This window comes from Misgurnus anguillicaudatus, chromosome 18 (genome assembly GCF_027580225.2).
Source record: "Misgurnus anguillicaudatus chromosome 18, ASM2758022v2, whole genome shotgun sequence".
NCBI lineage: Eukaryota > Metazoa > Chordata > Actinopteri > Cypriniformes > Cobitidae > Misgurnus > Misgurnus anguillicaudatus.
Genome location: NC_073354.2, coordinates 39150282 through 39168186, shown reverse-complemented (window position 1 = coordinate 39168186; position 17905 = coordinate 39150282). Strand labels below are relative to the sequence as shown.

The window sequence follows — 17905 nt, the reverse complement described above, 5'->3', positions numbered from 1 at the left end:
ACTGTAATATTACAGTTAACTATAATTTTTTAAATAAAGGTTTATTCTTATTAAAAAAATCATACTTGATTTGATATTTAATTATCTAAAGCAGGGTTTCACAAACTTTTTATTTCCAGAACCCACTACTGTAAAAAATTTGCTGTAGTTATGCAGCTGTTTGCCAGTAACTCACTGTAGATTTAAATGTATGTTATTTACTGGCAACAGTTTGTTCAAAGTTAAATGAACATTAAACATTAACAAGTCGTTGTCTTTACAGAATAAAACTATAAAATAAAAGCCCATGCAAAGCATTCTGGGAACCAGAAATCCTCATCAACACTTTCGTTTTTTTCCTTCAGATTTTGGTTCCCAGAATTCTTTGCATGAGGCTATTATTTTAGTTTTATTCTGTAAAGATATAGACTTGTTAATGTTTAATGTTCATTTAACTTAGAACAAACTGTTGCCAGTAAATAACATAAATGTAAATCTACAATAAGTTACTGGCAAATAGCTGCCAGTGATAATGTAATATCTATAATTTTAACGGTGAGGTATAATCTTTTTTAAGACTTTATATGGCGGGAAATATTTAATTATTAAATGAATAATTTGAATTGCAATTCCAAAAAACCTTTAGATGTCAAAACCATTGTCATTGCTTGCCAGTATTTGGACTAAAGCGGCTGCAAAACCCACAATTTGAAAGCCCCTGATAATGACATTGTAGATTGAAAGCATTGTATAAGTGTTGAGGTACATCTTGAGGTCTGTTAATGAATTCACTACTACAATTTTTCATGTGCACATATGCATTAATTAGGTTTGCATGTTGGTACATTGTATGAATAATTGAGTTTTGTGTTACTGTAGTGGGCATAGCAGGTGGTCAGAGGTTTGGGATCACACATACCGATAAAAATATGTGTACATTGCAATGCACTGTAAGTCGCTTTAGATAAAAGCATCTGGTACGTGTAAATGTATATTGAAGGTCACGCGCCGGTCTCTCCTGCAACACGTTTGAGAGACTTTGTTGAAACAGCAAGAGGAAATGAACTTTATTGTCAATTCTGGCACCTTGAATCAAAGGCCCTGTTGGATTTGCCTGACGGTGTCACTGCTGTGGCCAATGAACTGCTGAGATTTAGCTATCAGGAAGTCACAGCACCTCACTGACAGGCCCATGTGCCATGCGGAAAGTTCTAGACTTGATTGACAGACACCTCTTGTGACTCGCTGCCCCTAAAAGGACAAATGGGGTATATGGCCGTTGGTGACCTCCCCCCAACCCAGACACAAACTACACTGCCTAGTGGTCTTACTTTAGCCCAATCTCTGTAGTGGGCATTCCTTCTGGAACTTTCTCAAAGGGGTTTCGAGAAACTTTGCTCGCAAGTATATAAAGGTTAAAGAAGGCCCATAGCTCGGCAGATAAAGCAAAAGCAGCAGCGAGAAGCGAGCGAGAGCACAGCTCAACAAACTTCTACATTTCGATTGGAGGAGATCTCCATACAGCAGAATACTTTTTGTACGGACGTTTATTACAGAAGATTATAATCAAGGTAAGAAGAATGCCATAATATAATATTAGATATGCATTTGTGATGGACTTTTACAATTACAACTCTTTTTATGTGAAATGTGCTCTGTCAGAACATGAGGAGAGGTATTTCCAAATCTTTAGGTTAATAGTTATTAAGTTAATAGTCATGACGTTTTCCACATTACTTTAACTTTTATAAAATACTATTTAATATCTTGTATGCTCATGGGTTTTTAAAAATAAATAAGTCAATTAAATAGTTGGAGCTGTGAACACGTGTCTGCAGATATGCTTTTCATGACCGGAGGAGTCTGGCAGCAGCAGTCCAAACTTTGAAATTCAATCATCCCACAGCAACTTTATCCTCAAAATAAGGACTAGATCACATTACATTTGTAAAACCACAAAATCGACAAAATCCCTTAGATCATATGATTGTACCATTTGCCATCTGTATTTGAGAGGGGACATTTAACACTCCTCCCCCATTTGACATGTCCAGTGACAGGTGCTGAACATGTGCTTGTAATTTTACAATTGAAGGGTTAAATCAGCTGTTGCCTTCATTATCAGTAGTGTCAGAAATCTAGAATTGGAAATAAGTGGAGGTAAATGTTTTTTTTTTATATAATATCTATATATTTAAAAAGTGATATATTTTTTCATAAATGAAATCTTAAATAATACAAATTTAAAAGACCATTAAAGTAATAAAACATTAATAGAGTATTTCACTGTAGATCAGTTCATAATATATATGCGGATGTTCTCCTTTATAGCTCATTGTATTAGCAGCGCAAAAGATCATGGGTTCGAACCCAAGAAACACACATATTAACAATGCACTGTAAGTCGCTTTGGATAAAAGCAACTTCCAAATGCATTAATGTATTATAATTATTTAATATTTAATTTATATTATTTGTTTACTCTTAAAAAAATATTTCAGCTGGAATAAGAGCAGTTATTAACAAACTTAAAAAAAATAAAAAGGACTTTTATTTTGAAAAAGAATGTGTACACAATTCTAAAAACTGACTATAATCTATTCCACTACATTTTTTAAAGAATATAATATTTCTGAATAACTCTTTATTTCTTCGCTTTATGTAGATGCCTGAGAATGCCACGCAGCCCATGGTGGAGGAGGAGGTTGAGACCTTTGCCTTTCAGGCAGAGATCGCTCAGTTGATGTCTCTCATCATCAACACTTTCTACTCAAACAAAGAGATCTTCCTCAGGGAGCTCATCTCCAACTCATCAGACGTACGTTTTGAATCATCATTTCATTTGCATACACAATCACCAGAATCTAAGAACGATTACTTCAAGTTTCTTATTTTTTAAACAGGCTTTGGACAAGATCAGATATGAGAGCCTGACAGACCCAAGCAAACTCGATTCATGCAAAGACCTGAAGATTGAAGTGATCCCAGATCAGAAACTACGTACGCTCACGATCATCGATACCGGCATCGGTATGACCAAGGCTGACCTCATCAATAACCTGGGCACCATTGCCAAATCTGGCACAAAGGCGTTCATGGAGGCCCTGCAGGCTGGGGCTGACATCTCTATGATCGGTCAGTTTGGCGTGGGTTTCTATTCTGCTTACCTGGTGGCCGAGAAAGTCACAGTTATCACCAAACACAATGATGATGAGCAGTATCTCTGGGAGTCTGCAGCCGGCGGTTCCTTCACCGTGAGACCAGACCCCGGTAAGAGCTCCAGGAAGTTTCACATTCAGATCAAACAGTTCTTTGTAAACCTTAAATAATCACACTTGTACTTTTCTTTGGAAAAACAGGTGAATCCATTGGACGTGGTACAAAAGTCATTCTCCACCTTAAAGAGGACCAATCTGAATATATTGAGGAGAAACGCATCAAGGAAGTTGTTAAGAAGCACTCTCAGTTCATCGGTTACCCCATCACTCTCTTTGTAAGTGCCTCATACTTGAACAACCATTGGTTCGTCCAAACCCTAAATGCTTGCCACATCTCCACATTATTTAATTGGCTATAAAATATTGCAGATTGAGAAACAGAGAGAGAAGGAGGTTGACCTTGAAGAAGGAGAAAAGGAAGAGGAGGAGGCAGCTGGAGATGACAAAGACAAACCCAAGATTGAGGACTTGGGGGCTGATGAAGACGAAGACTCCAAAGACGAAAAGAACAAGAGGAAGAAAAAGGTGAAGGAAAAATACATTGATGCTCAGGAGCTGAACAAGACCAAACCCCTCTGGACCCGTAACCCCGATGACATAACCAACGAGGAGTACGGCGAGTTCTACAAGAGTTTAAGCAATGACTGGGAAGATCACCTGGCTGTCAAGGTGAGCAGTAGTAGAGTGAAATATTGTATTTACTTGTAGTGGACATTTGGGCAAGATGATAAAAATATTGTTTTCATGACAGCACTTCTCAGTTGAGGGCCAGCTTGAGTTCCGCGCACTACTGTTTGTACCGAGAAGAGCCTCCTTTGACCTTTTTGAGAACAAGAAGAAGAGGAACAATATTAAGCTGTATGTGCGCAGAGTCTTCATCATGGACAATTGTGATGAGCTCATTCCAGAATATCTCAGTAAGTGTCTCTGGAGTTCAATTATGTTGTACAGCTAATATGGAGTTCAAGGATCTTGCAAGAATTGAAAAATAAAATGAGATAACAAGAGTTTAATCTTTCTCTCCAGACTTCATTAAGGGTGTGGTGGACTCTGAAGATCTTCCTCTGAACATCTCCAGAGAGATGCTTCAGCAGAGCAAGATCCTGAAAGTGATCCGCAAGAACCTGGTCAAGAAGTGCCTTGAGCTCTTCACCGAACTCTCGGAGGACAAAGACAACTACAAGAAGTTTTATGAGCAGTTCTCCAAGAACATCAAAGTAAGTTTTCTTTGTACTTAAGAAGATCATAGACATGATGACTTTTTAAACTAAACTAAACTAAACTAAAATGTTTTTTTGTTCTAGCTTGGTATCCATGAGGACTCTCAGAACCGCAAAAAGCTCTCCGACATGCTTCGCTACTACACATCTGCTTCTGGAGATGAGATGGTGTCCCTCAAAGATTACGTGTCCCGCATGAAGGAAAATCAGAAGCACATCTACTACATCACTGGTGAGTTGCTTGGTTTAAGGAGCAAAACATTCTTTAGTTCTACGAAAAGCAAGCTGGTTAAACACGCAATTATCTTTCTCTCTTAAGGTGAGACCAAAGATCAAGTGGCCAACTCTGCATTTGTTGAGCGTCTGCGCAAAGCCGGTCTGGAGGTGATCTACATGATCGAGCCCATTGATGAGTACTGTGTGCAGCAGCTGAAAGAGTACGATGGCAAAAATCTGGTATCGGTGACCAAGGAGGGTCTGGAGCTGCCTGAGGACGAGGATGAGAAGAAGAAGCAGGAAGAATTGAAGACCAAATATGAGAACTTGTGCAAGATCATGAAAGACATTCTCGACAAAAAGATTGAAAAGGTCACAAGCTCTTAGGGTGCTGGGCTATTACTTCAAAGTGAATATTTAGTCTCCTCAAAACTATTAGCTAAACGATGGTGTTAACATGTATCCAAACAGGTCACAGTCTCGAACCGCCTGGTGTCCTCACCCTGCTGTATCGTCACAAGCACATACGGCTGGACGGCCAACATGGAGAGGATCATGAAGTCTCAGGCCCTGAGGGACAACTCCACCATGGGCTACATGACTGCAAAGAAACACTTAGAGATCAACCCCGTCCATCCCATCGTTGAGACCCTCAGAGACAAGGCAGAGGCAGACAAGAACGACAAGGCTGTTAAAGACCTGGTCATCCTGCTTTTCGAAACCGCCCTGCTTTCCTCTGGCTTCACCTTGGAAGACCCACAGACACATGCTAACCGCATCTACAGGATGATCAAACTTGGTCTTGGTAAGTCGGAAGAGTGAAATTACAAGTGTGTTTCAAACATTTTAACAGGGTACGTCACAATTAAAGTCACCATGAAATTGAAATTTGTAACCTTAATGTAAAGCTGCTTTGAAACAAATAAAACAAATCGCTATATAAAAGAAAATTTTATTATTTGGCCTAACATCCAACCATCCAATCAGTTCTCGATAAATGATGTCAAGTCCCGCCCTACATTTTTAACATTTCATAAGATGTTTCACTCAGATATACGTCACAATATGTAAATAAAGTCGCTATTTCCGCTTCAAAGTACTTTGAGAGCAACATTATGCAAATCTACAATTATCTTGTTGGACTATAAATGATAGACCTATAGACGGGTTGCACGGTGACGTCACTAACTGGTTGCGCGCGCAACCGAGAGGCAGAAAGAAGAGAAGTGCATTGTGTTGTATGCTAGTAGCGGTGTCTGTAAGTCAAAATGGCAAGGAGTTGTTGCGTTGAAAATAGTACCAACAGAGTCAGTGCTAGGTGCCTGATGTTAACATACCAGTAGATGCGACTAATACGTTACTAGCATTATAATTATAACATTATAATTCATACATGTATCACAGTAACACTGCAAAAATAAAGACAGAAAAACAGATACAACTAAAATCAAGTCTTATTTATATACAAACAATAAAGAACGCTTCAATAATTAAGGTTGTTGCAGTAGCAGATCAGCTCACCAATCGGGCTTTCTGCCTCTTGGTTGCGCGCGCACCCTGCAATGTTTGTAAACTTGCAACCCCTCTATATATACACTCATAGTTGATATTTGACCAATCTGAAAGGGTTTGCATTTAAAGGCGAGGTGCATGATCTCTGAAAGCCAATGCTAATATTTGAAATCACCTAAACAAACACGCCCTACCCCAATAGAATCTGGACCTTCTTTTGACAGACCCGCCCCACACATACGCAATCCAAGAGTGTCTTGGTAGTCGGCACGCCTTTCATTTTCCAGAGTGTTTTTCAAAAATCATTCACCCCGCCTTTAAAGTCACATTGAAATTGAAAACAAAAATGCACGGTTTCTCTTTACTTCCAGTCACGGTATGGCAGGTGGGTGGGATCCGGGAAAAGATTGCAGTAATTAGCAAATAGCAAAATGACCCATCATCAAACGAACCAATCAGGGGCCGTTTCAAACCGGTGTGCAACGTTTTTTTGCTATATTTTCCGGTTGAACATGTTTTCTGGAAACGGTGTGCACCGAGTAAATAAGACAATCGCTAGATTTGCTACTTCTGTTTTATGGCGACTTTAATGATTTTTCAGTAACCACAGCCATGGTAAACTTGTTTAATGTATCTAAATTGCTGTCATTAAACTGTGTTAGCATACATCACATGATATAGTTATATCAGTCAACCATTAGTCATAAATTAAAAAGGACTTAAATATACTTTATGTGATCTTTTACAGGTATCGATGATGATGACTCTACTGTAGAAGACATTACTCAACCTGCTGAAGAAGATATGCCGGTTTTGGAGGGCGATGACGACACTTCTAGAATGGAGGAAGTTGACTAATAAGTTTTAGTGTAAATATCACTAAATTGTTAATGTATTGATTATAATTTATTGTTTTTTTTTGTAAACACATTTTTGCAGTTAGACCAGAATTGTACCATAGTATAGCATTGTACTGTAGCAAAACCCCAACTTCTCTGTATTTCGTTTGTGTTTAAATGCAGAATTTTTTTCTTAGATTTTATAATGATTGTTTTTGTAAACTTAAATAAAAAGTTTTTAATAAATGAACATTGAGCAAATATCAACTCGAGTCGAGTTTTTCCTATGTTGTACCTCAAGCAGTCTAGAAATTTCATCTTCTTCAGGCTTAGCCCCGCCCTCCACAACGGGCGATTGGAGATCGATAAATGATTGACAGGAACGTCCCTCCTTATGGGGGCGATTGCGCTCAAAGTCCCGCCCTTTGCGCCGCTGAAAAGCATTGAGAAGATTCGAGGGGTTTCTGGAATGCGCGTTCTCGAACCCTCTGCGCATGAACGTATATAAACCGCCACCGGCGCAACGAAACCTCAGTGACAGACAGCGAAGTGACTGAGGAAAATCTCGCAGCTTACCGGGACGAGCGATTATTCGCATTCACTAACTTTAACAAAAGCATTCAAGGTAAGAGGATATCATTACACAAGCGTCCTTATTTATTTATTTTTAAACACATGTCATGTTTTTTTTAAGCATTTTATCGACGTTTCATCGTGTTTCGTTAATTAAATAAGATCTTGGAAAACAGTTATCGCAACAAATGACATGTCGTTCATTCGGACGTATGGATGCCATTTAAAGTTTAAAGTTTCAATTTATAATAGAGTTTTTGTTTCTATAAGAAAACTATAATGATAATCAAATAAGTACATGAGGTGAAAGTAACTAAATAACTTACATGTGATCAGTTTTCTTGCAAATAAGACTTTAGATCTGAACTGATCAGTTTGACCTCAGAGGATTTTCTTAAGATTATATGATGCTGTTATAGGGTTCCTCCTCAGTAAAGGTTATGAATGCGTTATGAATGGCTGACTATGATATAAGACGATTCATTTCAAACATTAAAGTAAATAAAAAACTTGCATGTATTGAGAATATTTATATTGATTTATCAAACATATGTTACTAATGAATTACCTTGTATTAGTTTTGCTGCATGCATATATAAGTATACTGCAATACTTATCGCAATATAGTGTTATATATATACACATTTAACGTTTATATATTGAGAAATTAAATGATGTAATCCATGTTATTGTGCATGGAGAGTTTGGTAAATTCTAGAAGCTCGTAATGTCCGCCTCAGACCAACAGATGGCGCACGCTAAAAGATGCGGGCGGAATAACTAAGATTGTATAATCTGTGTTCCCAAATCACAAACATAATTCAGTTTCATGTGTGATTGATGGTAATGTTTATCTAGAATACGTTTTACATACAAAACTATTTTGCTGTCGAGTTATGAGACATTGCCACGTGATTGATTCAGTTTGAACTGTGTTGTAAAAGCAAAGATGTTGCCAAGGATCAGAGCCAAAAATGAAAACAACTTCATGAGCACGTGATCTGTTAACACAGAGTTGTTATAGACCAAGTATTGCTGAGAGGTACCGTGCTCTCATTTTAAGCATATTTTGTTTCTCAGATGCCTGAAGCGCACGACCAACCAATGGAGGAGGAAGCTGAGACCTTTGCTTTCCAGGCAGAGATCGCCCAGCTGATGTCTCTCATCATCAACACTTTTTACTCAAACAAAGAAATCTTCCTCAGAGAGCTCATCTCCAACTCATCAGATGTACGTAACTGTGTAATAACAGGTTGAATAATAGGACAATCTGATTTTATATGACTTCTTTACCCTTACGAAAATTAACCATGGTTTTACTACAGTTAAAAAAACATGGTTACTGTAGTTAAACCATGGTTTTGACAACTATGGTTTTCAAAACCCATAGTTAAACCATGGTTAGTGTAGTAAAACCATAGTTTTGCTGATACTAATCAATACAACAAAAAAACAAACTTACTACACTATTAACACAATAAAACCAGGCATAATTTTTCTAAGGGAAATAATGGCAGATACAAGAAGAAATTGTTTATGTGCTTTGAATGATAGCTGTAATAATAATGTTTTTTGCATAAATATACAATGTACTGAAATTTGTTGTTTTCTTACAAATGAATTTTGACATCACAACTATTAGATGCATGTAAAAAAATGCCTCCAGTATTTTGCGATTTTATTTTTGTTAATTTTGCGATCGATATTGATTTTGCATCTTCAATTTCAAGAAATTTCTGCAGTAATTTGAGATTTTAGGATACTAATTCGCATACCAATGCTTGTCTAATATTAAATTAAGTTATTAAAATTAAATAATTAAGTAAACAGTCAGTGATATAATAAAAACAGCGAAACAAAATGAAAATATGACAAATAAATACAACTTCAAGATACAGATACACTGTTTGTTTTTTGATTAACATAGACAGCTGTCACACAGTGTTTTAAAAACTGAGTCGCCAGGATGATTTAAGGAAATTGTTATTAAAAAAATGGCTTTTTTGTTATTAGCTGCTTCAGCCGCATAAATGTTCTAAAAATGTTTAATATTAATAAGAACATATTAATTAATCCTTTGCAAACACAGAGAGAGGTGCGTCGCGTTTTTAATTGTTTTAATTTTTTTTGTAGTCTCTCTTTAAAAAGTTTGAAAATTATGCAGTAATGCACAATAGCCACAAGTCTAAAAACGATCGTTTCCCTAAACTTTGTGTTTACTTGCGTGTTGTTATTATTATGCATGTATTTGACCGTTCAAGTGCAAATTCTGAAAGGAGAACAGTTCGGTCCTTACGCGCTTGACAGGTGGCATGCGCACATGTTTGCTAACGCTGAAATGAAATGAAATGATAGTGGACAGATGTCATTCTTTTGTGTCCCAAGTTCCTAAAAATTTAAAATAAAGACTACAAAACAGTAAATTGTAATGCATTATGACATTGCACACGGTTATTGGCATTTATTTGAAACAGCAGGTTCGCCACACAGGTCCCACACAGACCTTTCATGTATGTATCCTCATGAAAATAAAACATTATAATAACTTACAATTTAAAAACTCTAGTAAGAGATAATGTAGTGATATGTGCTCAGGAGATTGTGATTGACTTAATTGATGGAAGCAGGGTTGCTGGTGGTGGGGTGCAGTGATTGTTCATGTGCATTAGTAAAATAAAGTCAGAAGTGTTCACCAAATCTACTCTGTATCATGACAAAATATTATATAATTTTAACTTTTTTTTACATTTTTGCAATTATTTTGCGATGAAATGACAAACTAATGCAACATTTTGTTAATTTTGCGCTGTGTTCACTGAATCGTGAAAAACTGGAGGGACTGATAAATTGTATTAAACGCTGACGCAAAAGTAAAATGCTTTTCTGTTTCTTCAGATGCTTTGGACAAAATCCGCTATGAAAGTCTTACAGACCCAAGCAAGCTCGACTCAGGAAAAGACCTCAAAATTGAAATCATTCCCAACAAACAAGACCGCACACTTACCATTATCGATACCGGCATCGGTATGACCAAAGCTGACCTCATCAATAACCTGGGCACCATTGCCAAATCTGGCACAAAGGCGTTCATGGAGGCCCTGCAGGCTGGGGCTGACATCTCTATGATCGGTCAGTTTGGCGTGGGTTTCTATTCTGCTTACCTGGTGGCCGAAAAAGTCACAGTTATCACCAAACACAATGATGATGAGCAGTACGCTTGGGAGTCATCTGCAGGCGGTTCCTTCACAGTTAAAGTAGACACCTGTAAGTGGCGAGCAAACTCATTTTTCTTTGGTTATTGGATCTGTGATGCACAAGGACTGTTGTCCTTGAAGTGTTATGTGGAAAGTTAAATAGTTTATTCTTCCTTTAGCTGAGCCAATTGGCCGTGGGACAAGAGTGATTCTTCATTTGAAAGAGGATCAGACAGAATACATTGAAGAGAGGCGAATCAAGGAGATTGTAAAGAAGCACTCACAATTCATTGGTTATCCCATCACACTCTTTGTAAGTAGTGTTTGGGTCATTCATTTTATTGTCTGCAATATCTGACACCAACTTGTGTTTCCATTAGTATTTAAACTATGAATAATCAATACATTAATTAATACAGGTTAGACTCGTCATGTTAACTTTCTGAAATCTGAGTTATATGTATTAACATGTATTAATACAGCTTGGGAACACAGTGCAGTTTATTGTTTAACACAAAAACATTTCTTCTCTTGGGGTTTCAATGCTGATCGGTTCATCTTTCTTTCAGGTGGAGAAGGAGCGTGACAAGGAAATAAGTGATGATGAGGCTGAAGAGGAGAAAGAAAAGGAAAAAGAGGGAGAGGAGGGAGAGAAAGACGAAGACAAGCCCGAAATCGAGGATGTGGGCTCGGACGACGAGGACCACGATGACAAGAGCTCTGACAAGAAGAAGAAAAAGAAGAAGATCAAGGAGAAGTACATCGACCAGGAAGAGCTCAACAAGACCAAACCTCTGTGGACCCGCAACCCCGATGACATCACCAACGAGGAGTACGGCGAGTTCTACAAGAGCCTGACCAATGACTGGGAAGATCACCTGGCTGTCAAGGTAAGCGTCTAATTGAACTTTAGAGATATGCGTGCTGAATAATTTACTTTTTCGTGTGCATGCAAATCTAGAAGATGATTTATAGGAAGTAGTGAAATGCGTACTGTAAATAGGAAGCAGTACGGTATTATTCTGTTCAGAAATGATCATGTACTGTTGCTGATGCTGCCCCTTTGTTTTTACATCCAACTGACTGCTTTGTTTTAATTTCCTCACAGCACTTTTCTGTAGAAGGTCAGCTGGAGTTTCGCGCTTTGCTCTTCGTTCCTCGCAGAGCTCCTTTCGATCTCTTTGAGAACAAGAAGAAGAAGAATAACATCAAGCTGTATGTTCGCAGAGTCTTTATCATGGACAACTGTGATGAGCTGATCCCAGAGTACCTTAGTAAGTAAAACCGTTAGTATAGTATAGTATATTAAAGTATATTTATATATATTTAGTATGAGAGTAAGGCTGTCAAAAGATAAATTACGATTAATCGGGTATTGTGTGTTGTGTGTATGTATGTATATATATATCAAAATTAGAGCTAAGCATAGATTAATCGAGATTAAAGGCGGGGTGCACAATGTTTGAAAAATGCTTTGGAAAAGGAGACGGGCCAACTACCGAAACACACTTATAGCCAATCAGCAGTAAGGAGCGTGTCTACTAACCGACATCCTTGCCGGGTTGCGTATGTGTGGGGCGGGTCTTTTAAAAGAAGGTCCAGATTCTATTGGGGTAGGGGCGTGTTTGTTTAGGTGATTTCAAATATCAACATTGGCTTTCAAACATTGTGCACTCCGCCTCTAATCACATACAAGTGCATTTTTGGAGAATATATGTGTGTGTGTAATTATTATGTATATTTAAACACACACGTGTGTTTCTAAACATTTTTATTTATATATACATTTTTGTTTTGTTTATATTGAATATAGAATAAACAAAAACATAAATAAATGTAAATAAATACTTATTTATTTATTTATGTTTTTGTGTATTCTATATAAACAAAAAAAAATTATATATAAATGTAAATGTTTCTTAATTGCATACATAAATGTATGTGTATTTATATACATCATATCTACACACAGCACACAGTCATATATTATGCAAAAAATCTGTTATATTTTGTATGCGATTAATCTATGCCTAGCGCTGATATACGTTAAATACACACATACATGTATACATTAAAGAACATTTTTATTTATTTATATATTTTGTATTTATATATGATATAAAATATATCAAAATCTAAATACATATGTTAATGTTTCTTAAATGCATATGTGTGTATTTATATATTACACACAGTGCACACACATATATTATGCAAAAACAAACTTTTATTTTGTATGCGATTAATCTTTTAACAGTCCTATATAAGAGGTCAATATTTATGTCAAATGTGGAATGAAAGTCAGCTGTAGCCATATTACTCCAAAATTTGGTGCTAGATGCATGAATAGCAGAGACGAGTGTTGTTTTGTAACGTCTAAAGTGGCCATCTAAAAATTTTTAATACGCTGTGATTTTACTCTTTCTCTCCAGACTTCATTAAGGGTGTGGTGGACTCTGAAGATCTTCCTCTGAACATCTCCAGAGAGATGCTTCAGCAGAGCAAGATCCTGAAAGTGATCCGCAAGAACCTGGTCAAGAAGTGCCTTGAGCTCTTCACCGAACTCGCTGAGGACAAAGACAACTACAAGAAATACTACGAACAGTTCTCCAAGAACATCAAGGTGGGTTATGAACTCTATTTCTTTGTACGAGTTGAGTTGTAATGTGGGCAGACGCGTAAATGATATAATTCTGTATATGAATATTTGGTCTGAATTTGACATTTTATTCTCTTTATGTAGCTTGGGATCCATGAAGACTCTCAGAACAGGAAGAAATTGTCAGAATTGCTACGTTATTACACATCTGCTTCTGGAGACGAGATGGTGTCCCTCAAGGATTACTTAACCCGCATGAAGGACACACAGAAGCACATCTACTATATAACAGGTGATGACCGCATGCTCCTAAAAAAACACTATTCACAATGTTCCCACGCCACAAAATAATTTCTTACTAACATCTAATATAGGTGAGACCAAAGATCAAGTGGCCAACTCTGCATTTGTGGAGCGTCTGCGCAAAGCCGGTCTAGAGGTGATCTACATGATCGAGCCCATTGATGAGTACTGTGTGCAGCAGCTGAAAGAGTTCGAAGGCAAGAATCTGGTGTCGGTGACCAAAGAGGGTCTGGAGCTGCCTGAGGATGAGGAGGAAAAGAAGAAGCAAGAAGAGAAGAAAGCCACGTTTGAAAACCTGTGCAAGATCATGAAGGACATCTTGGAGAAGAAAGTTGAGAAGGTAAAGAGCAGTTTAGGTAAAATCTGCAACAGCGTAGCAAGTACTCTAGCGGTTCTGACTGCTAACTGAGGTGTTCGCCCTTGACACAGGTCACCGTTTCAAACCGTCTGGTGTCTTCACCCTGTTGCATCGTCACGAGCACATACGGCTGGACGGCCAACATGGAGAGGATCATGAAGGCTCAAGCCCTGAGGGACAACTCCACCATGGGCTACATGGCTGCCAAGAAGCACCTTGAGATTAATCCAGATCACCCCATCATCGAGACACTAAGACAGAAAGCCGAGGCAGACAAGAATGACAAGTCTGTCAAAGATCTAGTGATCCTGCTGTTTGAGACTGCACTGCTTTCTTCTGGCTTCACGCTAGACGACCCACAGACGCACTCCAACCGAATCTACAGGATGATCAAACTTGGTTTAGGTAGGTGTATGTGAATTTTTAGATTTTCAGATTAGATACAAATATAATAAGTGTACGAATGTGTTTTAAACATTTTTTTTTTTTACTATTCTAGGCATCGATGAAGATGACGTGACCACAGAAGAGCCCAGTTCAGCCCCCATTGAAGACATGCCACCATTAGAAGGAGACGACGACACATCTCGAATGGAGGAGGTCGACTGAGATGGCAACATTAATGCTTGCTAGTTCATGTTTGTAGTTATGTACAAAGTATATGTTTAAATTACGGATTATTCCTGAATGTTCCTTATGTTCTGATTTTCAAATGCATTCCTTTTGTTGGTAAAGCTTTGAAGAGTACTACGCACCTCTGTTTTTGTATTCATTTTGAGTCGTTTTTGTATTTATAAACATTCCAATGTTTAGTGTTAAGGACTTGGTTTGTAAAGCATGACACTGATACTGTATTGTTGACATGGTGGGATTCTGATATAAATAAAAGTCAGCATATCATTTAATATCTGTGTCCGTTGACTCTCTAAACACTATTTCAGCAGTTAATAAATCTGATTCTCATTCTAAAGAAGAATGCATTATTCAGACATTTTTACATTTATTTACAAAAAATACATTTAGTAAAACTAATGTGAATTACAGTAGTTCATCCAGGTTTGAGGTGGGAAATCCTCAAATGCATTTATGCATCATTTTGCATGCATAAATGCATTGGTGAATATGCATTATTCTTTGTAGTTGCTTGGTTTATGATAATACTATCATGGAGTCTATTAAAACCTTTCATTTTAAAATATTATTGGGGAACAAACTTACGCGGGGCTAATTGTAACACAGCTACTTTACATTTCATTATATAATTGTCATACAAAAGGTTAAAATTTTTTAATGGTCTAAAGATTTCTATGCATTCATTTATGAATGATCATCAATTTCCTTAAACCTGGAAATAAACATTTGCAAATGCACTTTAAGTCGGATATATGACGATTTTGGGGCAGCTATTTTGTGTTATTTTTAATGCTTTATTAATAACAAATGCGAAAGACCAACAAAAATAAATAAATATAACAACAAGAATAAATCCAGAGAAAACGTAAACCAACACAAAAAATTGAAATATGCAAAATTTGGTACGTCTTTGACCATCAACATTTGTAAATATGAAATTTAACCAAAATAATAAATAGATTTAGCACAAAATAAACTATTTTATCTTAAGGTTTGTCGTATAAAAAAAAATTAGCATCCAAAATATAGAGATTGGGGCCTTTTATTATATCGCTTGAACAAGTTAACATTACTAGTATTGGTAATTTTTATTTTTTATACTATTTATTATTGTGTGTGGTGAGCTTGCTGTGGAATGGGAATTTTCCTTCGGGGATTAATAAAGTTAATCAAAATTAAATCATACAAACAATTACAAAAATTACATATAAACTATACAAGAATAGATAGAACCAACAATTAAAATAAATAAAACAATACATAATAGGGGCAAATCTTTTTATTAATTTATTGTAACTGTGAGATCTGGCCAAATATTTTTTGGGGGCAAATCTTTTTTTTATTGAATCAAACATATTCAACACTGTTTTTACATTAGCCAGGGGATGAAAGTGAAAAAAAAAGAATTAAATAAAAACATGGAAATGCTGACATACATTAATACAATTAGCAGCTTTCTTGTTTATCAGATTATAAATAGAATTTAGGTATTGCTTAAAGGTGCAGTGTGTAATTTTTAGAAGGATCTCTTGAAAGAAATGCAAAATAATATACAAAACTATATTATCAGTGATGTATAAAGACCTTTTATAATGAACCGTTATGTTTTTATAACCTTAGAATGAGACGTTTTTATCTACATACACCGAGGGTGCCCTTACACAGAGGTCGCCATTTTGTGCAGCCATGTTTCTACAGAAGCCCTTAACGGACAACCTTTTTTACTAAGTTGTCTCCGACGATGAAATGTTTGTTCGGTGGTGGCTATCGTAGCTTCTTTATGCGTTTTAAAAGCGAGGGTTGGGCAGTGGGCTGAGCCGTTGGTTGCAATTTGCAACTTCACCACTTGATGCCGCTAAAATTTACACACTGCACCTTTAACTTCTAATAGAAAAATAGGGAATAATGGTTTATAATCACCATATTTACATGTATGTATACTAAACTTTGCCAACAAAAGTAACATATTAATCAAATAATATTCCGTAAGGAGATATCATAAGAGAAAAAAATATATATTTTCAAAACAAAGTTTAAAGCTGGGCAAAATATGAAGTCTAACAAAAGAGCACAAATCTAACAAAAAATTATTTGAATAAGGACAACTCCAAAACAAATGAAAAAATGTTTCTGTATGTTGATTTAAATTTGTTGAAATATTTACTGGGGTAATATTTATAAATGAGTTTATAAGAGATTTCTTTTACTGTATTTGTTAATAAATATTTATGAGGCAATTTCCAAATTTTATGCCAGGAGGTTTTCGCGGCAAATCGATCTAATCCGACCTCAGGGAGACGCGTCATTTGACGTCACGTTCAAGATGCTTGCAGTGAGATTAGCGCCAAGCTAATTTATGTGAAAACATAAAAACAAATATCAAAGTTTTTTTACAGCACAAATATGATATAAAACGAAGTCTCTTTTGTGGGTTTTATTAATACATTACGTTTTTTGCGCTCTTGTCGTGACGCTTGATTAATAGGAACGACTTGAGATCGGAGGTAGGACATTTAAACTCGATATCCCACCTCTGGCTTCGTCTGGAACGCGGAATTAAAAATACCAAACCGAACCTAACCACTAACTAAACTGTATCATACAATAAGTGAACAGCAGATGGCAGCAAAATAATTAAAATAAATTTTAAACACTGGAAGGTAACACATTTCGGTTCATAAAACAGTACACACATTAGTCCATGCCAACAGTGAACAGCAAATATTTAATACCAGTTAAATACCCGTAATAATTTATTACATTGCATGAAAAGCAAAAGGCTCTATATTATTGTAACTTTAAAAATGAAACCGAAATTGACGTGGATACATAAACTTAGATCAATGCAATCTGAACTTTAAGCACAGCATCATCTCTTTATATTTAACACATTTGATAATGACGATATAAGCTTTAATGATAATGTTATGTTAGTTAATCCGATGATGATGATGAGAGGATTCACGCAGACTCTCGTACACTGACAGGAGCGGGTTTATCCGGGCGTGTGGAGGCTCAAGCTCACACATATGAATGCCATGCCGAATAAAACCAAAAAGGACAAGGTACGAAACTATTATTAATGTTTTCACGTGAAAGAATGGTATGGAAAGTGAACAGCACGTGCATTTATATTCGTATTAAAGCGAAACGAGTGTAGTCTCGAGACATTAGCACGCACGCTAACTCCAGCTTTACACATCATTCATTGTATTTTTAGCTGTTTATTACACTATCAGTTCATAAAGTGTAAAAATGTAC

General features: G+C 36.6%; 3 protein-coding genes across 3 annotated transcripts in view; all 3 read left to right on the top strand.

Annotated features, from left to right (window-relative positions):
• Positions 1–1310: 1310 nt before the first annotated feature.
• Positions 1311–7251, top strand: hsp90aa1.1 (heat shock protein 90, alpha (cytosolic), class A member 1, tandem duplicate 1). The gene is made up of 11 exons (XM_055186132.2): positions 1311–1550; positions 2645–2797; positions 2883–3249; positions 3339–3472; positions 3567–3866; positions 3949–4114; positions 4224–4414; positions 4502–4649; positions 4737–5005; positions 5105–5438; positions 6894–7251. Exons 2-11 carry the CDS (start codon positions 2645–2647, stop codon positions 7001–7003), a joined length of 2172 nt encoding a protein of 723 aa, XP_055042107.1. The 5' UTR covers positions 1311–1550; the 3' UTR covers positions 7004–7251.
• A 176-nt stretch (positions 7252–7427) lies between these two features.
• Positions 7428–14916, top strand: hsp90aa1.2 (heat shock protein 90, alpha (cytosolic), class A member 1, tandem duplicate 2). Its single transcript, XM_073856475.1, has 11 exons — positions 7428–7609; positions 8638–8788; positions 10456–10821; positions 10931–11064; positions 11321–11641; positions 11860–12025; positions 13184–13374; positions 13495–13642; positions 13725–13993; positions 14083–14416; positions 14511–14916. The coding sequence occupies exons 2-11, from the start codon at positions 8638–8640 to the stop codon at positions 14618–14620; spliced, it is 2190 nt and encodes a 729-aa protein (XP_073712576.1). The 5' UTR covers positions 7428–7609; the 3' UTR covers positions 14621–14916.
• Positions 14917–17406: 2490 nt separating this feature from the next.
• The window catches only part of ppp2r5cb (protein phosphatase 2, regulatory subunit B', gamma b), a 34329-nt gene continuing 33830 nt past the window's right edge, over positions 17407–17905 (top strand). Inside the window, exon 1 of the mRNA XM_073856474.1 lies at positions 17407–17709. Coding sequence (XP_073712575.1) covers positions 17674–17709 — 36 coding nt within the window. The 5' untranslated portion in view covers positions 17407–17673. The remainder of the gene's footprint in view (positions 17710–17905) is intronic.